The sequence below is a fragment of the Podarcis vaucheri genome (assembly GCF_965113315.1).
Source record: "Podarcis vaucheri genome assembly, chromosome: 5".
NCBI lineage: Eukaryota > Metazoa > Chordata > Lepidosauria > Squamata > Lacertidae > Podarcis > Podarcis vaucheri.
The window spans coordinates 66303784-66328170 of NC_138763.1; the positions used below are offsets into that span (position 1 = coordinate 66303784).

Sequence of the window (24387 nt, forward strand, 5' to 3'; positions counted from 1 at the left end):
AGCTGACCCAAGTTTTGAATTACTCAGGACTGGAGCCAGGTGACATGATTTTGACTTGGGTGTTGCTAAGACTTTCAAGCAACCGATGCATTTCATGGGGTTAAAAAAAACCACCCAACCTTCTGATGTCTAAGACCAGCAGTGGTCAACATTCTCTACTCTAGACAGTTAGGAATAATAATAATAATAATAATAATAATAATAATAATAATATTTATACCCCACCCATCTGGCTGAGTGGTTTTAATGGGAAACAGTGCTCTATCTGCTGTGCACGACCTTGTCAAGTTTGCTGATATTGCTATGCTTTTTATTTGAGATGGTTATACTGTTTTTATATTGTCATTTTAATTGATGTAAGAAACTTTGTGTTTTTACATAGATATTAGGGGCTGTGTTCCAGGTTGCTTTTCATACATTCCCCACCCACTAGATATTTCCCTTTCCACCTCATGTTGCCACAGCCAAGCAGGATGGAGAGTTGGTCTGGCTGGAGGAACAGGACCAGAAGAAGGCCAGAAGTCCTGGCTAGCTGACCTGGGGACATGCTCCTGCTGCCACCAACACCTTATCTAGGCTGGCTCTTCAGTCTAATTGGTGGAGGAAGCAGAGGATAAGTACTTCTGATCAACTTCTTCCTTTCCAAGCTACTTCTCCTTTTGGGCCAACTCTTCATCCTAATTGGTGATGGTGGTGGCAGAAGCAACAGATTCCCATGTTGGCCAGAGAAGGAGAAAGGTAGTCAGTAGTAGCACTAGCTAACCTGGGGATCTGGATCCCAAGGGCATGGGCCCCAAGGCTAGCACACACAAGAGTTGGGGAGCAAGGCAGCTTCTGGGGTGCTGTTGCAACTAGTTCAAGCTGTCCCTTCTTGGTTTGATTGGACCACCCATCCCCACCTTTGGTCACAGTGTAGTTTGCAGTGCCACCTGTCTGTGGACAAGCGAAGTGATGACTATTTTACATTTTTAATGTATGTATAGACAGAAATAATGTGACATTCCTCTTGTCATCAGCCCTAATGATGTGGAATGACAGCAGGAGGCATATGCGGTTTCTTTATACGACTGCTAATTATAAATGACAAGACCAGCAACATAGTATAGTATCTGTGTAGCAGTGGAGTACTTTTATTCAATTAATTTGATAGAAAACAGATTATTTCACCCCCCCCATCCTAAAATAGTTTAACAGGCCCAAAACGTTCTTGAAATACATACAGTTTTTGATACAGAATATTTGAAGCAGTGGAGTGGCAACAGAACTGTCAAAACATTAGCAGGTAGCTCTGGACTTGATTGCAGCCTTCTGAGAATGAATATGCCACTCAGGAACCCACTGGCTTCCTGGTGGAGTCCCAGGAGGAATGAACTAGAACCTGAGAGCAAATAGATGTCCTGTGTATCAGCTTGCAAATCTGGGGAAATTAACCTGCTCAGGAAGGGTTTGAGAAGCCAGAAATTGATTTAGAGCCTTCAAATCAAGTTCTCAATCTGGGCAGCAAACTAATGACAAACCTGCGTTAAAATTGAATGGAAACTTTTGCCAAAGACTTTCCATTCTAATGTTTTCTGGCATTTAACTCTGGAAAGGCAGTAACAATTGGGCATAGACAGTGTGACAACAGTCCATTTGGCAGTGACTTTCCACCTTGACATGGTGGGCTCTAGACTTCTGTACTCACGCACCATCTCCCCTTACAATATTAGAGTACCAAAGCATAAAGTAGATTTGCTTTCACTTCTTTAAAAATGAATTAATCTCAAAACAATTCTAATTTAAGCTGTGTCTTACACTGTACTTGTTCTGTCACCCTTCCTTTTCTTTTGTTGCCTTGTTTTCTCTCATATTAGGTTCTTCCCTAATTTAGACAGTGGTCATAATCCATCAAGCGAATAACATTAGCATAGATGGGTATCTCTCACTGCCAGTTATGGAACTTGTTCTTCATAGCTGAAACTTACATATATATACATTTTTTTGTCCCGGGCATGGAAACTATTTGTCCATATGGTTTTGATTTAGTCCAAAGGTCAGTTTCAAGAAAACCTTTTGGATATCACAGTGATTTCTCTTTGTGCCTCTGGGGAGTGCATTTCCCTTAACTCTGAGGTGCTTTAACCCATTCCTATCCAGCCTTTCCTAAAGAAAGAACCCTCAAGAAATATTTCTGAACTTCCAGCTAACTAGACATATTGAATAAACAAAGTTCTGTGTTCAGCAGTAATGCTAATTAAAATTGCTCATCCTATTTCACTAGTTTGTTCTGAAGTTGAGAGGAACAATGTGCAGCTGCTTGGAGGAAGCACGGGAAACAAATATAATAAACAAGTTGGAATTAAATTAATATTTGACTGGATTCTATTGGAAGGAGTATCTAGAGCATAGGGGTTTATGAATAGGTCTTGCTTCCTGATTCAAGGGTTGGTGTTTAGTCAGTGAGTAGAGAATTGCCAGAGAGGGAGTGATTCCATTTATTCTTGAAATGAGCAGGGCTAGCCTAAGAGATCTTTCTGTCTGAATTGGAGCAGCTAATCCTCCCATCTCACTGGACAATGCATTGTATCCATGGCCAATCACATTATTTTGGCACCAGAGGCAGAACCTCCACTCCCAAAAGTCCCTCTTCACCCTCGCTGATAGCAGCAACAGTTTATAATAGATTTAACTCTTTGCTGCCCTTTCATGACCCCTTTTCCTAATGGCAGAGTTGTCTCTAGAATCACAGAATCGAAAGGGACTACAAGAATCAACTAGTCCAACACCCTGCAATGCAGGAATATTTTGCCCACTGTGGGGCTCAGGCCCATGACCCTGAGACTAAGAGACTCATGTGCTACTGATTGGTTTATGTTCCCCATATTATTCCCTTTAATCTGTTTGTCCAAGGCACTGCTCCAGAATTGTCTGTGGTAAGACTCTTCAGTCTATTCTGTAAGACTTTCATTTTTTGAAATTGAGTTCATCAGTTACAGTCACGAGACCAGCACTTTTAATGGATAGAGATCTGCTATAACATTTAAGTATCTGACCTTGCCATTCCCTTGTACTGTATCTTTTAGCTCTTCACTCTCACCAGGAGAGGTAATGACTCAAATTAAAACCAACATATACTGGCTTTTAAGTGGGTACTGGAAGGGAGCCCGGAAACTCAAGCAGAAGCTGTATGACTCTTTTGGTCTACTAGGCAGGGCAGCAGTCCATGTCCTCTGCTACATACTCACAGTAAAAAAAACTGATATGTGGCCTGTGAGCTGGTTCCTTTCAAAACTTCCCCCAGTGTCATATTAACTGTGTCCCTAGAAGCCTATATGGTTGTTGATAAATGCTTCTGGAATGCCGAATATTAGTGCTTCATTTATTGGATATGGGCTTGGGGGAGAACCCTTTAACTTTAAAGTAGTACTAATGAATCAGTTTTCCATGGACCAAACACTCTAGAGAGCTCCAGTTTTTTTATATAATTAATGTAGAAGGGCTCACTTCCTACTACGGATGTACCGTAAATGAGGCAGTCTGAATGCAGAGAAGCCCCATATGCTCACTGAGGGTTATCTGGTCTAAATCTCTCCTAGAAGGGAAGGAAGAAACATGGCTGGATCAAACCACATATCCATCAAGTCCAGCATCCTGGTTTCAACAGTTGTTATCCAGATACCTGCAAAAAATGAAGGCAACAGTTCTTTTCCAGTAGTATCTGGCAGCAGCTGGTAATCAGCACTATGGTGTCTATGGAAACAGAGGATCCATTTATCTCTCACAGCATAGCCATTGATAGATGTGTCATTGATAAGTCTCTCTAATCTGATTTTATCAACATCTAGGCTAGTTGTCATCTCCATTTCTTGTGGCATTGAGATAAATAAAAGCTAGAATATCTGATCCAATTTTATAACATTCACAACTGTATAAAAATTTGCTCAATTTATTTTAAACCTTGTGTAAAAGACAGTATGAAATTCCTAATGAAAAGATGTATAATTTTAAAATATCAAAATTACACCTTTCATTGCTTTGAGAGGTGACTTGTTTACCATCAAATAAATTCAAATGTACATTAAATTTCCTTTTCTTAAAATTACAGTTACAAAAGTACACTAACAGCCAAACTGTCTAGCTTAATATCACAATCATGCAATTGATTTTATACTTAAAGTTGGTCCAAGAATCTAGATAAATTTAAAACAGCAGCTTTTACATTCCTGTACAATCAGCTCTGTTAATCTGTAAAGGCTTAATATATAACATCGGAAACCCTAAAATTTGTAAAAATAAATCTTTAGCTTTATATTGCACTATCAAAATCATATTGGCCTACAGGCAATTATTTACATGCTTTTAAAACAGTTCATTTCTTGAGAATGAAAGCCCAAATATTAACAATATATATTAATACTATATTTGCTCTACCTTAAAACTGTTATTTGCCTCACCACATGCATCAGGTCAATGGCAGCTATAAGCTCTGCTATATTGTGTGTACTGTTTGGAGATCACCTTTCATCAGGTTTAATTAATCAAGATTCCCCCCCCCCCCATTTAGTTTCTTAGATGCCTACTACTAAAATTAGTCTTGAGGCCACTTACAATATAAAAGTATTTTAAAATATATATTATTTGCTGTACTTCCCTGGGGAATATCCATAAGCTAAACCAACAGTGAAGTAGTCTGTAGCTTTTGCCTGTAGCTTGTACAACCTGAGGAGACAGAGGCTGACTTTCTTAAGTCACCTCCCTTTGTGAAGACAGTATGAGACAGTTTCATTTAGACGAAGGCAAATATATACATCCTCAGATCTGACAGTCCTGACATCTTTCCTCTATCGAGTATTGTAAAAACAAATAAACATGAATACTGTACAAAATTGTTTTCCAGCAAGAGAGTATATTTCTATACAGAAAAGAGTGCACTTTTTCTTTAAAAAACAAACAATTCTACACCGTTCTAGGTAAGACTGTTACAGAATTAAAAGCAAAATGAAAAGCTTTAAAGGCACAGTCAGAGGAAAGCGAGTGCTACATTGGCTATACTTTTCAAGTGTTCTTATTCTAAACCAAAGCCTTCTGCATTTGAAATTCCAATTGTCAACTTCTGTTTCAGCTCTTTTTTGGTCTTGTAAGGAGGCAGGCAGAGCTGATTGAAGCAAGTGTGGGCAACAGGTAACCTAAAAATATTGTGAGAGAACACATTTTTAGTAAGAAATAACAACTGACTAAATTTAACTGTTGCTACAATTCACTGTTCCATGTGTGCAAATATGTATCAAGTGCTGGGAGTGAGTCAGATCCCATTCTTTTTAGTAGAGGGACTAGTCTTTGCTGAAAGGAATTCACACAAAATAGCTCTCTGCACTTAAATTAAGAAACAGGTATTCTAGTCAAAGGGACTGTCACACATGAGGAACTGAAAGCCAATATAATTGGGCCTCACAATTACAGCTGCAGCCCAATGTTAAGGGTGTGTCACTTGAATCACATTCTGCTATTATAATGAGAAACAGGGTGAGAGGTATATTTTATATGGTTTATAGTTAGAAAATGGTTCAATGCACTTATTTGAAACTTTCCAGTGTAGGAGAGGTAAGTGTATGGATGGTTTATGCCAAATTTGGGATAGAAATGATAAGAAATTGCTTATTTTTAATGAGTTAAAAAGTTGGACAGACTTTGGGAAGTTGTCAGGCCGTGTGTGCGCTTTTTGGTTACCCCTGGTTTAAGAAATTTCTTAATTCAGCTCCAATCGATGAAGCAGCACAGAGTAAAGTACAATGGTACCTCAAGTGAAGAACTTAATTCGTTCTGGAGGTCCGTTCTTAATCTGAAGCTGTTCTTAACCTGAGGTACCACTTTAGTTAATGCGGCCTCCTGCTGCTGCTGTGCCTCCGGAGCACATTTTCTGTTCTCATCCTGAAGCAAAGTTCTTAACCCGAGGTACTATTTCTGGGTTAACGGTGTCTGTAACCTGAAGCGTTTGTAACCCGAGGGATCACTGTATCTTTATAGCCACTGATTATGGAATCTGGAATAGCCTAGACCGCAGGTGGGAACACAGTACTAAGCCATCATTCTGATGCAATCCATCTACTCTCCCAATGGCTGTAATGCTAAGCCAAGGTTTAGTGCAGGGGTGGGGTACTGCATTTGGCCAGCGGTCCAGATCATTATCATTCCCACCTGTTGTGGGCAAGACTGATGCGCAGGCAGAGCCACCCACCTTTTAATCACCTGATGGCAATAAAAAGGTCATTTGGCATCAACATGGCCACAGGGGTCTTTAGAACCCCCTTTCAAAGTGCTATCTCATGAAGCCCTTTGGGCTTTGCAGGCACTCACAATCAGGCTGATTGATGGTACCTGCAAAAAACCCCTTTTGACTGAGCCAAGTTTGTACCTGTTTTCACTTGTAGGGCAGGTAGGTGGGAATGGCTTGGCCAAAATGGCCTCACAGGCCAAAAGGGAGGCCTGGCAGCCCTAACTTGGTCTGTGGATCAGAGGCTTCCCAACCCTGTTTTAGTGCTCTATGGACAAGCATGAATGAGCCTGAGCAAAGAATTGGACTTGCACATTTCCTTCTTCTTTCTCTTCCCACACAGCTGGGAGGACTTCGGCAAAGTTTAGTGTCACTTTTGTAGAATCTCAGCTTAGCATTATGGGATCCTGTTTCAAATAAACTGCTAAGTTTCAGAACATGTCAGCTGAAAACTATGGCCCATAAAGCTGGCCTATTAAAACAAACAGTGTTAGGATATAGTCTTCAGCAAGCCAACCTTCAAAAGGTTATCTGGTTATTTGGCTTACGTGAGTTAAACCAATTGTGTTTGCTTACAGCTTTAAATCTAGGGGGAATAAGTTTATTATAAAGGAACTCTGGTTTTAAAAAAGCTATGCAACTAACATAACAAAACGATACATTAATGAAAGAAAGTTATCTATTTAAGATACTTATATTCCACATTTCAGAATGATTTTCTCACAAGATGGTAAACCAAAATATATGAACTAAAGCAAATAATAATGTATACACAATTTAAAACAATCAATAACATTAAAATTGTCAGTACATTAAAACAATGGCCCACCCAGTACAGCCATTATAATCAGAATAAAAACAGGAACACAGTTCCACAAATGCAGGGCCACCAATGAGAAGGTTTGCTCCCATATGCCCCTCAATGTATTTAAAGTCAGAATAATGAAAACGGAAACAGAAGTTACCAATTTGTGGATGCTTCACTCTTTGAAATCTTGAAATTCAGGTCGGCCATTCCTCCTACAGGTACTCTGTCACTTCCTGTAGCAAAATGCAGGAGCTTCTTTTGAAGTTCAAGAGGAAATTCAAGTACTACTTCCCAGAAATACCTGCAATAGGCGTAAAATCCAGTTTCAGTCCCCATTGACAATTGGTTTTTATTGGAATTCTGTAGAAATTAGCATTAAGAATCAAGGGGGAAAATATGTCTACCGGACAGTAAGATCAGTTTTCTGGTAACCGTCATATTGCGTGTGCTTCTGAAGAGAATGCATATCCAGTTCAGGACTTCCACAAACTAGAATTTCAACCTCCTCAGGACGAAGCAGCTGCCAAATTATTGAATTTGAAAACTAGATCACACAAACTAGTTAAATAGTTAAGCAGTGGATTTAAATTAATTTAGTCCCATTTATTGTTATGAACTTAAATCATGTCCAGATTGACTGAACAAATTGATCAGCTTGTGAGTTAAGGTATATTACTAAGGTGTCACTAAACCCACTATTACTTTCCTGTACAAAGCAAGAAAAAAGAAAAGCACCTGCACATTGTCGACCATTCAACAATGATCCTTCTATTTATTGCATATATATCCTGCCCTATTTCTGAGGTGCTTATTGCACCCATTTAGCATAGGTTTTCTATGTCTGACTTCTATAGTGAGTTGGAATTTAGAGGTGTGGGGGAGGAAGTCTGCTGCTACAGAAACAATGTGGAAACTCAATGAGCTCACAAAACCTCTTCATATATTAGATGCTTTGATGTCTTGAAACTATTAACTAGTAATTACTCAATAGCATAAGGCATTATATATCTTCACTACTTAGTATTTTGTGGCACAAGGCACTTCAAGTTTATCATTTCTACATTATTATTCATGGGCAAACTCCATGCACATATTACACAATCTCTAGAGAATATAATAAATTCTTCAAACTTTTGTTTAGTACATTTTTCAAATACTTTTTGCTTTTTATTCTTACCATTAATGCATATGAAGCACAGACACTATGAAATCCATAATAAAATGCTGCAAACTGTTTGTAGATTGATTTGTTGAGAAGGAAGTCTACATAAAGTTGAACGTACTCTGAAAAGAAAGGAATTTTCATTTCTTTTGCCACACATTAATTATTAACATTTATTGCCCTGTATCTTAAACTGCACCACACTAAAAATATGCAGAGTTACTATATTATAACCTGGTGTGTTTTTACAAACCAGCTAAAATTAAGAAAATCACCTTAATATTCGCAAGTTTAATTATGAAATCAAATTACCTTTTCTATTCTGATTTGTAACTGCGATTTTATCACCATCAGGCTTTAGGTTGTAACATTTTATGACTCCAAATTCTTCTTGAAATACCTGATTAGAAATAACAGCATCAGTGTGCTACAGTGGTTAGTGTGCCAGTCTAGGACTTAGGAGATCCTGGTTTGAATAATCATTCAGTCATGAAGCTCACCAGGTATTTTGGGGCTACTCAGTATATCTCTCAGCCTAACTTACTACGCAGGCTTGGAGGGGAGTATTGTGTACATTGTCTCCTTGAAGGAAAGGTAGGGTGAGTATGAAATAAAAAACCCCTATATATACATACAGCAGCTGTATGTACACAATAGTCCTAGTGGGGGCTTTCATTCAATGCACACACATAACTGCACAATTAAAACGCTACCAGGATCCCAGTTAAGGAAAGGTTGGGATGGCTCATCAGTAAGATTGGGGGAAAACACCCATTGTTTCTGGGAATAGTATATGTCCTGAGCACTAGAGGGCAAATACTGCACTTCACTTGGGCGCCCACTGTAAAAAAGGAAAATGGATGTATTTTCTTTCTTTCTTTTGACCTGCTATCACAATCCCAAACCTCAGTCCCCTGCCATAATGGGAAAAATGAGAAAGGAAGAGCTTCAGTAACCACATGAGTTACAGAGGCAGATAAACAGAATGCAGATGACAGGAGGACCATGTATTCCAAGCTGCTGAGGGATACAATAAATTAATTGGCTATTCCTGGGCAGGAATATAACCCACTATACGGCTATCCATTAAGAAAGAACAATGAAGATCAAGTGCTGTAAAAGCACATGCTGGTATTTTACATGTCAGATGTCTATTTTACATGAAGTTACTAATTTTCAGAACTATTTTGTAAAGCTAATTTTCAGTATAATTTTGATACTGTTAGAAATAGGACATAGGCTACCTTTTCTATTTTATAATAATTGCTTTTCTATTATACCTGGAAGGTTGAATAAAAGTCTTCTTCAACATTCCCTTCATAGGAAAGAAGTTCATTTAGCCCATGAGCCAATTCCTGAAAGCAGAAAAAAAGGTAACATTTGTAGTATATAAGATGTCCTCCTTTTCACCTAAATCTCAACACAAAAAGTACAGATCAACTGGGAGCGCATACTGATCATACTGTATACTATATGTATGAATTGCTGCTTTCCTCTTTAAAACACAATAGCTTAAAAACCTAAAAGAGCCTGCTGGATCAGGCCAATGGCCGATCTAGTCCAGCATCTTGTTCTCACAGTGAACATCAATGGTATATCACAAACAAGGTGTCATTTGGCTCTCAACTGCAAACCTTCCAAGCATGGCTGAAGTCTAAATTGCAACTTTAGCTTACGATTAAAAAGTCACATGGCCCATTTGTGACAAGCATAAAGCTACTAAAAGACACAAGCAGTAGTTTTAAATATCATCCCTCACCACTGGTATATGTTTCCTAGCATCATAACATGGGCCTTAATACAGTTACAGATAGGTAGCCCTGTTGGTCTGCCATAGTCAAAATAAAAAAATTCCTTCCTGTAGCACCTTAAAGACCAACTAAGTTACTTCTTCACACTGAAGAAGTGTGCATGCACACGAAAGCTTATACCAAGAACTAACTTAGTTGGTCTTTAAGGTGCTACAGGAAGGAATTTTTTATATGGGCCTTAATGTGTGAAATTTCTAATAGCAACCTGGAATTTGTCTATGCTTGCAGAATATAAACTGTATTGCCACTATGTAAATGAAGTCTGAAAATGCAGTCAAAATCAGTGTTGAAGAATATAGACTGTGGCTGGAAGCTTGGGAAACCCAAGAAAATAATAACACAAGAATTACTATTTGCAAGTGTTCTTTTAAAGCATTGTTTTATACTTACCGGCATTACCCGACATAGGTCATCAATAGTAACGCTACCAATTCCTACAGGCGCATTCTGATCACTTGGTACAATGGGAGGACTAAGTAGCTTTTTGTAGCAGCATAGTGGAAATCGAATATCCAGTGTGATACTGTTATAGACAGCTAGTCCCATTAGCTAGGCGCTGGATGTTAAGCTGAAAATCATACTCTTGTCATAAGGTATCACAGTACAGTTTGAGTTGTGTGTGAACAGAAACATTTAAAGAGGACTTGTAAAAACTGAATGCAAAATTATAAGATATAATGTATAGTCTACAGAAAGTATGGCTATTTAATGAATTCAGCCTTGCAATCTGCCATTTGATTTGAAGTAAGCAACAACTGGTTCAGCTGAGTATTTTGGAAGCAAACTGCTGTTCTCTCTCTCTCTCGTTCTTTAGTCACAAAAATATATGTTAACATCCACTGTACATAAACAATATAAGAAAACTTTAATGATTTGCTATGAAAGGAAAAACAACAATTCATTTAAAAGTTCAAATATTTGTGACATGGTTAATCTGCTGTGTACACAGCACCTTCTAGTGGACAGGAAAGGATACAGCACCAACCAATCGGAATTCAGAGTAATTATCACAGTTCAAGCTGCTAAACCAATGACAGTGAGAGTCCTTGTGATATGTAAACATGCCTGTAGAATAGAACAAATATTTTTTTAATTAAAATTATATCACTTGTGCCCCAAATAGAGTGTGATCTTACCATGATCTAGAATTCTTGAAGCCCTGTTGATTTCAAACAGACCTAGAAGTATGCACCTTTAACCGGATTCTGCTTCCAAATTTATTCAAATGTTTGCTTGCATTGACTGTGTTGTCAGGGCGTTAGAAAGCAAATTCCTTAAAACAAATTTCTCTGCCCATTTCAGATATTGTCTTTCCCTTTCATATAATTACTTTTCATCATTATGAAAATTTAAGCCGGAAGTTGAAATGGAAAAAAGAGTGCCATAAATCTAACAAACCATGAAGCTATTAGCAACATACTAATTTACTTTCTATCAGAGCTCTTTTTTGACCCAGACAGGTCCATAAATGGGTTACAAAATGATTAAAAAAAACAATATCAACAACATCTAATAAAAGAAAAAAAGCTATACAGGTTTATACATTATTAATATAAACTGAATGACAAAAAAGAACATTTTTTTCCAAAAACCCCCCCTCAATAATTCAATAGATTCCAACTCCCTCTGTAATAAACCATTCTTACCCATAATCAGAATACTAATAAAGAGAAAGCGAACCTACTTGCAGAATACCATAGCTTCATTATAACCACTGAAAATAGTTTTTCCTGCATTTTCATCCTCCACATTTTCCACAGTAGAGAAATATGTAACAGGGCCTAAGTATGCAGGCTGGTTCATACTGGAAGCGTAGATCTATGAGGTCCCAGATGAGTAAGTTAGTACCAATGAATTCTTGGCACAAAGTTGAGTTAATTTAAATAAAAATCCTCTCCGCTTTGCAATTCTTAATTCTTGTCTGACTAGTGGAAGCGATAGAAGAGCTTCAGTTTAAACACTCACCATAGTCTGGATGAAAAATTTGTCGAATTAGAAGAAGAAACCATTCTTTTGTTAGGCCACCCATGTCAAGACCAGCTTCTCCTACAAATGTAACTTTCAATTTCTTTTTCAAATCTGCTCTTTTCCTTGTCAGCTGTTTAAAAGCACACATATATAAATTAGTAAAAAGAAACATTAAAAAACCTTTTAATGTTATGCCTTTTATTTAACATGTGAAATCAGTTTATTATTTAACTCAGACATCATAAACACATCTTATTAGTCTTTGAGGAATCAATAGTCCATGAATGTGGGACTGCATTTTCTTCCTATGCTGAATCCTTTGATAATATCTGAATGCTATGGGAACAGCATTGTGATAGTTTGTCCTTAGAAGCGTAGGAGAGTGAAGGCAGGAATAGAATGTGTGCATTTTCATATTGTTTCATATTGTTTCTCTTGTTGACTATATAATCTCCAAATGGAAATACAGTGGTATCTCTGGTTACGTACTTAATTTGTTCCGGAGGTCCGTTCTTAACCTGAAACTGTTCTTAACCTAAAGCACCACTTTAGCTAATGGAGCCTCCTCCTGCTGCTGCACCACCGCCGCGTGATTTTTGTTCTCATCCTGAAGCAAAATTCTTAACCCGAGGTACTATTTCTGGGTTAGCGGAGTCTGTAACCTGAAGCGTATGTAAACCGAGGTACCACTGTAAGTGGCTGGTATACGTAAGATTTTTTTGCCACTGCCTGGCTGCAGTGATAGTGTATTAAAACATTTGTCACAGTTGATTGCACAGTACGGTCATCATTTCTGAGTCAGGCCCTATGCACTGAATTAAAAAGAAGCTCTTGCCAATGTTTTGCAAAACTGCAAACATGTTTTATGATTTAGTTATTTATTTAAACTACTTCTACTCTGCCCATAAACAGAAACAAAATATAAAAAACAATTTTTGTAATACAACTTAAAAGCAGTAACAATGTGTGATCTATAAAAGCAGCATAAGATCATTTGGCAGAGATAAACGTCAATATACTGGTTGAAAAGACCATGCACTTTCCCCTCCCCTCCCCAACAACCTTCACTTCAATGCCAGAGCTGAAGATTTGCCAAAACCAGAGTTTCCCTTTACGACTGAAATGGGAAAATGATTTAATACTGAATTACACACCAGGTTATGAAACCAGACAAGTACCTTCAGGTAGATTATATGCATGTGCAGCTTAGAGGCATCTTTCAAGAATTAATATAGAAATAATTCTGTATACCTCATCTAGTGAATCGCTAACTAGGTGCATTCTTCTCACTTTCACATTTAGAAACAACATGTTCATGTCAGGCCTCTGCCTCCGCGAGACTTTGTCCACAAGGCTTTGCTGTTTAGAATCCAAGACAGAAAACAAAAGAATTAAGTACAGTATATTATCATCTATGTCATATGTAGGACTCTGAACTAATGAAACTTCTTTCTGAAACGGTGTGGTTTATACAAAATATTGCAGAATAAACTATGCAATACTTAGAATAATAGTGTTTTCCACTGCCAATTTTAGATTGGGCAATCCTGCAAATTCTAATTTTTCTCATAGTCACTGCCCAATAATATAGAATATTCATTATACTGATTTTAATACAGCTTTGAATTAAAGCATTAGCCTTGTAGCCATAAACAAGTACATGGAATTCTATGTAGGTGAGTGAGTGGGCTGATGGAGAAGCAGAGGAGCCAACTCCTAGGGGCTGAGGTTCCTTTGCGCCCCCCTAAAATATTTGAGGGGGCTGAGCTCCCCCAAAGTTGATGGGCATTGCCATTCAAATGGTGTACGTGTGCCATGTCATGTGATCAATTATGTGGGGCGGTGCTTACCTGGCCCTCCCCATATTTTATTCAAGTTGGCACCCCGTGGAGAAGGGAGGGGAAACTCTGACCCTCCTCTGCACCCAGCATAGAAACAAAGTAGCTTGTCAGAGGGTGGAAGCCTTCTCCATGTCCAGAATAAAAATGCTGCAAGTTGCCTCAGGGGAGATGGAGCTCCGACTCTCTCCTCGATCAGCACCCAGGGGACTACTGAATTTTTTGGTAGCCTAGTAACATTTGTGGGCATATTTATGAACCTGTTTTAATACATTATATATTTTAATAAAAAAAATACTTACCCGTGCAATATTTATCATCTGTTGTTCAGAATCTTTTTGAATAATAACCTTTTTTGCTGCTATAGAAATAATAAATGGATATTGACAGAAGGAAAACCTGAAACAGACAGAGAAGCATTAATTATATTACTTTCAAAGTGATTATATTAAACACTATGAATTAGAGTAGCCAAATACAACAAACAAAAGTCCTAAAGCAAGGCAATAAGGGACTGCCTAAGAACCACCCATATCAAGACCACCTTGTCAAAATATGGAGGCCACAGGTTCTCCAGCCCTGCTTTAAAGTGCTGAGCTGTAGCTTGGATTAAGTCCTGCTGTCTTTTTGGGGGAGGGAACAAGACCAGCTTTTTGAGGAATCCTCTCTCATGGCAGAAAGTTGTCAATCTGAATCTTACCTCCTTCCATCCCAGAAAAACTGAAAACCCATCCACCCAGGCTGTTGCCACAATATTGATTCAGTCTGCAACCCTGCCCCTATATTCCTGTTATTCGTGAAACATGGAATATTAGCTATGAACACACTTTTGTTCGTGTGGAGAGTTTGTTGAAGAAGGCAAAAGGAAGCATAAACAGATTAGCAGAGAATAACTGATATTTTGAATTAAAAAAGAAAAACATTTATTAATAACATGAAAGCAATATGTATGATATACAGGAGCAGCAAATAATATTAGCCATGGAATAGAACTGCAACATGCTGGTTGCATTAGCCCAGCCACTGAAATGAAGTATTGTCAGCCTCAGTATGCAAAATATAGGACTTCGTTGCTCTAATAAGATTTCAGTGTTTGCAGTCTGTTGCACATTGATGTTAATGCTTCAAAGCAGTCCATATTAAGATGAACAATGATGAAGAACAGAACTGCCCGAGGTCTTCTGAAAAGCTGCTGTGAATGGGCATACACATTGCTGAAAAGTATGTCTGAAAAGTACAATATTAGCTACTTAGAAAACATTTGAGTCATAAATGGGTGAAGAACTGCACATTAAAACTGGGGGGAAATGAAAAGTTTTTGTCTAATGTACACGAGTTTGATAACCTAACATTACCTATAAATTATTGGAAGACAATAGTTTTTGAAAAACCATTGTTTTTAAAATATCTTTAATTAAAAATGATAGGATGACCACTATAGATGATGATGATGATGATGACAATAATAATAATAATATATTTATACCCCATCTGGCTGGGTTTCTCCAGCCACTCTAAAATGGATAGAATGGTTCATTTTAGTAAAAATGGAAACCCTGAAAATATTGCAACAAAAATACAGTCAGTGGTTGATAACACACAACCCATGACATTTAGTAGCCTTCAACCATGGTACTAAACTCTTAAAAAATTCTTACCTTTGAGAATTTCCATAACATTGCCAATTATGATATTCTTCCATGAGATCAATATGATCCAGTGTAGAATTATAAAAATCCATATATGGAACAATAGAAGGATTAGCTAGACTATTTGAAGTATCTATAAAGATATATTTAAATATGAGTTTTCAGAAATGACAGCCAGCTTTCTTTAGAGAAATGAAATTAGACTTTTTATTTAAAAAACCACAAAAATAAGCAAAATATACAGTAAACGGCCAGTCAGCCCCTGAAAAAATCTTAACCTATGGAAGTAAAATCATGGCTGCTGGAAAACATAACTAATCTGGGTGCCTTTGGTTTAGCTCTTTTCCCCCTGAGCTTTTAATATCTGTGCATTAGATTTAAAAACTTATTTGTCAAACAAAACATCTACACAAAGATTAATGCAGTTGTCAGTTTTATATTCTTAAACAACAACCAGAAAATTAAATCACTGCAGTAATAGAAGTGATTTACTTATCCTGACATGCATTTTTTATTTCAGATGTATTCTATACAATAGGCTAAGCACTGGCAATCTGTAAATTTTCCAAGCCCTTAACTGACTTGCTACCATAATCATGTAAGGTTCCCAATTTTTGTTCAGATGGAAGGTGTTAGCAATAGAACGTTAAGAACAAGTGCACCTTCTGTGAAGGACGTGAAAAGACAGTTCCAATGCAAAAGTTTCTATCCAACTTCAAAGGGGTGTGTGATTAATGGGTTCAGGGATGCCAGAGCTGCTGCTGCTGCTGGCACAAGGGAGTCCTGCCACAGATGACTGGGCCACTTTTGCGAGAAAGGCCAGAGACATCTATGTAAAACATAGATTTGTCCTAACAGACAGGTAATTGACTGCACATCACTAGTTTTACTGCCTGGTTGGAAAAAACACCACACATTATATAAGAAAAGCATCGTATTAGAAGAAGGAACACAAACTAATTGAGTCTGTGGAAACCTACTAAATAAAGACAACACTTTGGCTGCTGATGGAATCCACCAAGAACACTTTTCCAGAGGAGGCAATTCTTCAGGCTTTGCAGGAAAAAGTCGCAGAGAAATAAACTGTAGCAGCCTGTCCAGCACTTGCTTGAATCTCTTCTGTGATATCCTATAAGAAATATACTGAAGTCATTTTTATGATAGAAAGCAAACTGTAGAATGTTAGTGGAACTCATAGCTTTTTATGAAAAGTATTTAATAGTTGACAAATTTCTATTGAACTGTACTAAAGTGGTATGGGGAATAGTTAGCAGAACTGTTAACTTTTTCTGTGGGCCAGTTCTAGTCTGTTAGTAGGTATCAGATGGAACTCTGGAGTAGATTAGGCATAGAAAAATATAGTATAATTTGTGTATTTTATAGTTGCTACAAATACTGAACCATGTTCCATTGACTGCCAGTAGTCCAAAGGTTTTTTTCAAAAAATTAAAGAGCTGACCTAATCAGAACTAACATATTACAATAAAATCCCATTAGCAATGGAAGCACACACTTTCTAATTGTAAACAATAAAGAATGATTTACTTTTTAAACCAGTGAATTAGGAAGTGATGATCGCCTTCTGTTAAGGCAGCAATCTGTCTTAGCAAGTGAGCATAAATAACAAATGTTGACGTGGTACTAAATAGAGGATTCTGTAAAAGATTAAAAACACTGTGTTAGTATTTTGGTTGTAATTTATTTTTATTACAAAAATCACCATAGTAAGAACTGATTGCTTCTATTTATTTCTTTATTTATTATTTTTATACCACCATAAAATAAAATACATCAAAGCATCGTAATGCAGCTAGCATGATGGTTTGAATGAATGGGTCCAGAGTGTGGCTAATGTTTCATTTAGTGCATGGGTGATCGTTGCTGCCTTGAAGGAGGCAGTGGTGGGGCCTCTCCTAAAGAAACCAGTCCTGGAACCCTTGGCCAGAAAGGACTATTGACCAATCATAAAAACCTCTTTCATGGGGAAAGTGGCAGAAAGAATTATGGTGGGGCAGCTGCAACCATTCTTGGATAATATGGATTTTTTTAGACCTGTTCCAGTCTTGGTTCTGAGCTAGTAATGGCACTGTGCTGGCCTTGATTACTCTGATGGATGACAATTACAGAGAGGGATAAGGGGAGTGCAATATGGGAACTGGGGGCACTGTATTACAGCGTTTTGGGGCCTAGAAATGAGACTGAGTCCATACAGTAGCACTGGGAGAGTGCTTTTCAGCTCCTTGGAAGTTATGCTATGATGTGCCACAGGGCACTATTCTATCCCTAATGCTGTTTAATCAACACAAATTTAATTGACATGAAGCTGTTGGGAGCGGTCATTAGAAGTTTGAGGTCAAGATGCCATCAGCACCCTCATGACACTCAGCTCTTCGCTTTCCCTTTTCCTCCACCCTCCTCACTCTTCTCAACTCTACCTTGCACACATCTCACACATTTTCATATCTTTTCCTCTCTCCTATTGTGCAGCCTGCTTTGCACACATACCCCATTATCACATTTACCCCCTCTTTCCTATCTCCTCTCCACCTGTACACATACCAGCCCCATTTTTATGCCACGTCCTCTTTCCTTTTCTGCAGCTTTTTTGCACACACGTCATGTTAATATATGGTACTTTATCTTTAATATTAATAGACACTTAAGAGCAAGTTTGTCCATTAGCTTATTCAGTTAGAAAATGTTAAGCTCACTTGATGGATGTTGTACATATATGGGTGTACAACATGAAGTTCCAGATTCAGTGTAGTCATTCAGAATAAATACTGTACTAATAAGCAAAGTATGTCTTATGACTGATGGCACTAAATCTGGAACGTCATGTTGAAGACAACACAAGCAGGAGTGAAATATATGACTGTGGGAAGGTACTATGGAATATTTGAGGGTTCCACATCCTTTATCTCTCTCACATGAGGCAGCTGAGGAATGGAAGAGAGAGTCGTTTAAAACGTGCCATTTCCCCCTCTTTCAGTGTTTCACCCTCCTTGCTGAACTCATTCAACAGCAGAAGTTTGAGTAAAGCTGGGGTGGAAGAAAATCGAGATGAAAATTGTAGTTTTAAACAATGGCTGAAGCTTGAGTAAAACAGGAATGGGGAGAAAAAACAAACCAGCTTTAACAAACAGCAGAGATGGGCACAACACAGAAACTAACATCAGAAAGATAACAGATCAAGACTTTCCCAACTCCCTTCTCACTGTACTCACACACTGCTTTCAACAGCTACTTCCCCCCATGTTACCCCTGCTCACGCTTCTCAAACATCTGCTATTGTTAAAATTGTCACATTTCTTCTCTACGTTTGTCTCCATCCATGTTTTACTCAGCCTCTGCTGTTGTTTAAAACTTTTATTTTTCTCTTTGTTCCCACCACCCCTGCTTTACAGGAAGTTCTGCTGCTGTTGTTCCTTGTCAGTATCCCTCCCTTCCCACTCCCATGCCATGGTGACTGGTGTTGTGCAACCTGCTTTCTCTTTTACTCCCCTACCCCATGCAAATCCAGGCTTGTGATAAAGCACTTCAAATCCTCCAATTATTGTTGTTATATATTTATTTATACCCTGCCTTTTCCTCTGATGGGACTCAAGGCAACTTACAGATAAAACAATAACTGTTAAAAACATAGAAAAATCAACCATTAAAATACAATTAAACATTGATAGAGTTAAAACAATATAAACATAGAAAATCTGCTTAAAATGAGGGCTGCACTCTGACTTCCTGCAAATTCAGGTTTGTGATGAGGCACTACAAATCCTCTAATGACAGTGAAATAACTGCCTAACATTTTTATGTAGATAGGAAGAAATGGTTACTTGTAAATAAATTTCACTCACTAGGACACCAATGTGCTAATTCAAGCAATAAAATTCTATGCCTACCCACTTACAAATACCATTACAAGCAGATGTGCTGATATGCCTTTTCAAATAGCAAAATTAACTTGGTTTGTGTTTCCTTGGGTCTCTTGTTCCTCACTGTTGCTGTGCTACATGTTGTGCGTGAGCACTGCAAACATACAAAGAGCCACACAGGAACAATTAGGGGCAAGTCAAAATAGCATAGAACAAAATGAACGTCAACAGAAGGGCTTCAATGGTGCACTTATTCCTTGGTAATAAATAAAGGGTTCTTTTCCTACCTGTATTAGTACAAAATATGCTCTAAGATCATCTTTTGTACGTGGCCTGAAAGCAAATAAACGGTCCTAGAATGAAACATACCATTTCAGCATGTGTGCATGCCATAAATTTATTTAACATGCAATTCCAACTCCTTTTTCACCTGTCAGGATGTATACATGCAAGCACATACACAAAAACTATGTAGTCTTTCCACATTTAAGTGTATAGAGTAGCCTACAGCTTCTAGAATATGACTTCTAAACTGTTAAAGTTTTACTATATCAGCAAAATTAAGGAAAAAAATGTTCCAATTAGTTACATATGAAGAACTCTTTAGAAGACGCAACATTGCTTGCATTTAATTATATGCTAACATAAAGCATAACAGGTTGCTGTTTGAGAAACACAAGTCCCAAAGATAATTGTGTGGTTCTACCTTGCAGAAATTCACTATGTGGAATACCGTAGACTTCTTACAGCGGCTAGATTAAATGTCCTTGACTCTGCGATATTGTGGGGAAGGTACAGGGGAGTACCATAGCCCAGAGAACCTGTCATTGTGCCATGGGTGTGGTTGAGTCCACCGAACACATTCTCTTGACTTGCCCTTCTTATGCAGAGCTTAGACAAAATTTTATAGACCCAGTCCTATGTCAATCTAGCTTCCTACCCGGAGAAAACCAGGTTTTACATTTGCTGAATAACGTCACTAGAGCTATACCTTCCTTGGTGGCCAAATTTCTTTTTTTAGCTTTTAAGCGTCGCAAGACTATAATTGAATGTATTGATACGGGGCTGTCTGTTTAGCCCATTTTAGTGTTGACTAAGTTCTAAAATCTTCCTGGAGTTTTAACTGTGTACTGACAAATGTATTTTTCTTTTTTACTGACGGTCGAATAAAATGATTGATTGATTGGTTGTGTGGTTCTCTCCATTATGACCTATATTTGGAACAAACCTATCTACAAGTGTGCAGATTCATAACTTAAAAGCTCTGTGCACAAAATGCAAACTTGATGGAGATTTCTTGCTTAAGGAAAGTATTTTGTACCCATTTCTGTGAGCTTTCAGTTACTATTCATGCTTGCTTGAAAATAGTACCGTTTATAATCAGTTTGGACACTGTAGCTCAAAAGGCCATGAGAGAACAGGAATAAATCTAATGCCCAATGAATTCTTTGAATCTTTCTTCACAGCAAAAAATGTAGGCCAGATATGTGAAAGATTGTTTTCAAGGACAGTGTCTAAAGAACCAAATCAAACAGTGTCAGGGCTTACTGACAAACATTAACATCAAAAGAAGCAGCAGAGGCTAGTAATAAACAGCAGTTCTCCAAAAGAAACAGAGGGTGCAATTCAACATAAGGTTAAGTGGGATATGTGCAGGCAGAACAAGTCTACTTGTGCAATGGGATTTCCCCCATGTCTGCTCATCCTAAACATCTTCTGGGGTTTCCCCCAACACTTCAGAGCAGATTTAGGGGGTGCAAGGAGAGGATGTGGGGAGGAAGGAGAGCGAGGAATGTCCCTTTGCCTAAGTGGACCTCATTTTGCTTGTGCAACAACTTAGTTGAATCTCACCCAGAATCGTCAAGGTGGGGTATGTATTGAGAGTGGTACCATTTAACATTTGTTATCCTCCTTGAGTTATGGTGTGCAGTCTGAAGATCACACCAAATTAAAGAAGAGCCCCAAAAGGATCTCTCCATACAGTGTGAATGTGTGGCAAAATGGCAAATGAGAATCTATGTTGTGGGAAACAAGGGGGCAAACCCGAGAAGATGTGCCTTAAGGGGCTGAAGGATTTGATAATAATGCCAAGTATAACACACTTTCTAATGGCTGTGAGTTGACACTGGTATCTGTTTCTGCTTTGTTGAGTCCTGGGGACATTTTAGGCATCTGTCTGAGGCCAAGCACACCAACAGCCCCTGGACTAGTATAGAGCTAATTTCATTCCCATTGAGTCATTAGGCATGTAAAACGTGACTGGTTCCTTTAGGAAGCTGGATGCTGTACAAGATGGACCTTTGGTCTGATCTAGCAGAGCTCTTCCTCTGTTTTTAATATTTAAATTGTGATAATACATCATTCTGTAATGGAAGGATATCCTCAATCTCAATTAAGTCCACACAGAACAGAACAAAATTTGCTGATATAGTTTAATTTCTCATTGGAATCTTCATTTGAGGGGCTTGTTTTGTTGTTCTTTATGTCCAAGTTTTTATTTTTAAGCTTCACCTAGTTTAATTAGGCATTTAAAAAAAATGATTGTATGCATGATTGTTTGGATGGAGAATCCAAAGAATTTTGAGGTCAGTAGCAGTATACTGGAATCTAGCATAGCACTATAAAATGATATGAAAAACTATTGACTTGTTTTAAATGGGTCACTTCATTCTTCTATTATATACATATGGATAGTACAAATAAATATGACAGTATATTCTTATGGCAGCATGTTATGCCTTTTCAGTCCTACAATTTACAAACCTTTTTCTGCCCTCATATATATTGTGTGCATCTGGCAAAAGAGTTATTGTTGACAAAACCTAAATGAAGATGTTCAAGCTAGGACTTGGATGTTTGGGCTACAAGTTACTAATTTTCCAAAATTCCATCTCAGCAGAAACTCTAAATGACTTGCACAATTTAAATGTATATAGAAGTTATAATTACCCCTTCCATTCCTGTAATAAACCATTAATTATTCCCTTGAGGACACACTTCTGGATATCTTGAGGCTAGAACAAATGAAGAAAGAGAGAGAAAACCCACAACCAGCATTTTATCACAGAAGCAAATTCTACAGATATCATTATAGTCCTCTAGTTGGATGATGATAAGACAATGCTCTTGTCAAAATAGTTTCCATTCTTACAATAAAACACAAGTCATTATTTTAAAATTCAGGGGAAGAAATCCTCAGTATTTTCAAGCCATTTATCAATTTATTGCTTAAATCTCCTGTTGGTAGTCTCTCTTCTAAGTTGATAATTCCTATTTTTTCTCATATGAACCCCATCAAACTATTTCTTTTGTTTCCATGTCTTTATATCTCTTTCCAACAGGGATTATCAGGGACATGTTTGTCTACTGTACCATTGGGTAATATAGCTCTGAATGTAGTTTCTGGTCTCCCATGTATAGGCTATCACATGACTGGCAACAACAGGCAGCTTTTACCCCTTCTGCTATCTGGTGGTGAATGGTTAGTACATTATTGGTGAATGCAGATAGCATCCTATGTCCATCAACTATGTTTGATTTAAGGTAAAAGCACAGAGGCTGGAACACAAGGACAAGAAAGAGGTGTATATTGCTGCTCCATTGTTTATGCTACACATTTAGACTAACATAAGCATTTTTTATTCAGTGTATGAAAAACACGGATTATATTTGAACTAAAAGTTTGTTGTATATTATAAAAACTACAATTTGTACATGAACACAACTGTATATTCAATGTACAAAATGTGGAAAAAATACACTATCATTTTACTTACTGAACTTAGTAAGGCATCATAAACAGCATTCACAAACTTAGCATCAACTCCACAGTCTTCAATGGAATTAAAAGGGGCATCAATATTTTTCTGCAAATTGTGAAAATATATTAAAGAGCTGTTTCATGAGATTTGTTATGCCAGAGGTATTTTCAAACTTGCATTACAAATGCACATTCTGTAATAGCATCATTTATAAAACAATATAAAACAATTAACATTTAAAATTGATATTTTCATTAGTTCTTTGCATTCTGATACAAACGGCACACCTTACTACACTGACACAACCCTTCTCCTGGAAACCACATCAAATTGCTGGTGCTATGCCAGCTCATAGGCATGTTACAAGCTACATGGCCAATGCCATGTTGGCTGTATGAGAGATCTCCTAACCTTTAATCCACACTGCTGGCAGGAGTTAGTATAAAGCAGGGGCAATCTGCTGCTGCAAGGTTCTAAGAAAGGGTGAATGGGTGATTGTGCTTCTGGATCCAAAGGTGGCCAACTTTCTGCCTGAGAGATGACAGCAAAAAAGAATTACCTGCCCTTCCTCCACTACCACTGACATTGACGAAGAAGGTAACTCCATCAAGCCCAGTCCTTTGATTATTCTTAGTGCCATCAAATCGGCTGAGGGAAGAACTGTGGGGCAGCAGCTGCCTGCCCTCCAGGCCTGGACATTGTCATCCAGCTGTGCTCCTGGATCTGATTTGGTGCTTCAGGGGTGGATCTGCTCTTCATCAAGAGCAAGACTGTCAGAGCTGCCACTAACACTGGCTATGACTGAGTTACAGATACACTGTATCTTCACTGTATCTGAAGAAGTGTGCATGCACACGAAAGCTCATACCAAGAACTAACTTAGTTGGTCTTTAAGGTGCTACTGGAAGGAATTTTTTTTATTTTGGCTATGACTGAGTCTGCTTTCCCCTCCACCTTCCCATTCCTTTTTCTTCATGTGTCATATTTTTTTAAACTGTGAGACTGAAGGAAGAGACCATCTTAGAACTGGTTTTTGTAAGCCACTCTGACAGCTTTTTGGCTAAATGGCAAGGTATAAATGCTGTAAATAAATAATAATAATGCCCTGCCCTGGCCAGCAGAACTGGAAATGTGGCAAGGATCCACTACTCTATGCCCTGCCCCTCTGGTCTTATTTTCTCCCTAACATGGTGTCAAAAGTTAGATAAAGTTCTACAGCTTGTTCAGCAGTATAACAAACTATCCATATGCAATCCTTTTATTTG

The 24387-nt window shown here is 37.9% G+C and overlaps 1 protein-coding gene across 1 annotated transcript in view; it reads right to left on the reverse strand.

The window, feature by feature from the left end:
- Nucleotides 1-1103: 1103 nt before the first annotated feature.
- HECTD2 (HECT domain E3 ubiquitin protein ligase 2) overlaps nucleotides 1104-24387 on the reverse strand; it is a 37752-nt gene continuing 14468 nt past the window's right edge. The window contains exons 5-21 of the mRNA XM_082222046.1: nucleotides 23138-23227; nucleotides 22311-22375; nucleotides 19649-19694; nucleotides 17032-17141; nucleotides 16467-16615; nucleotides 15496-15619; nucleotides 14140-14236; nucleotides 13251-13358; nucleotides 11997-12129; nucleotides 11008-11096; nucleotides 10422-10580; nucleotides 9501-9575; nucleotides 8533-8620; nucleotides 8236-8342; nucleotides 7463-7578; nucleotides 7216-7359; nucleotides 1104-5165 (exon numbers count right to left, since the gene is read on the reverse strand). Of these exons, the coding sequence (XP_082078172.1) occupies nucleotides 5045-5165; nucleotides 7216-7359; nucleotides 7463-7578; nucleotides 8236-8342; nucleotides 8533-8620; nucleotides 9501-9575; nucleotides 10422-10580; nucleotides 11008-11096; nucleotides 11997-12129; nucleotides 13251-13358; nucleotides 14140-14236; nucleotides 15496-15619; nucleotides 16467-16615; nucleotides 17032-17141; nucleotides 19649-19694; nucleotides 22311-22375; nucleotides 23138-23227 (1821 nt within the window). The 3' untranslated portion in view covers nucleotides 1104-5044. The remainder of the gene's footprint in view (nucleotides 5166-7215; nucleotides 7360-7462; nucleotides 7579-8235; nucleotides 8343-8532; nucleotides 8621-9500; nucleotides 9576-10421; nucleotides 10581-11007; nucleotides 11097-11996; nucleotides 12130-13250; nucleotides 13359-14139; nucleotides 14237-15495; nucleotides 15620-16466; nucleotides 16616-17031; nucleotides 17142-19648; nucleotides 19695-22310; nucleotides 22376-23137; nucleotides 23228-24387) is intronic.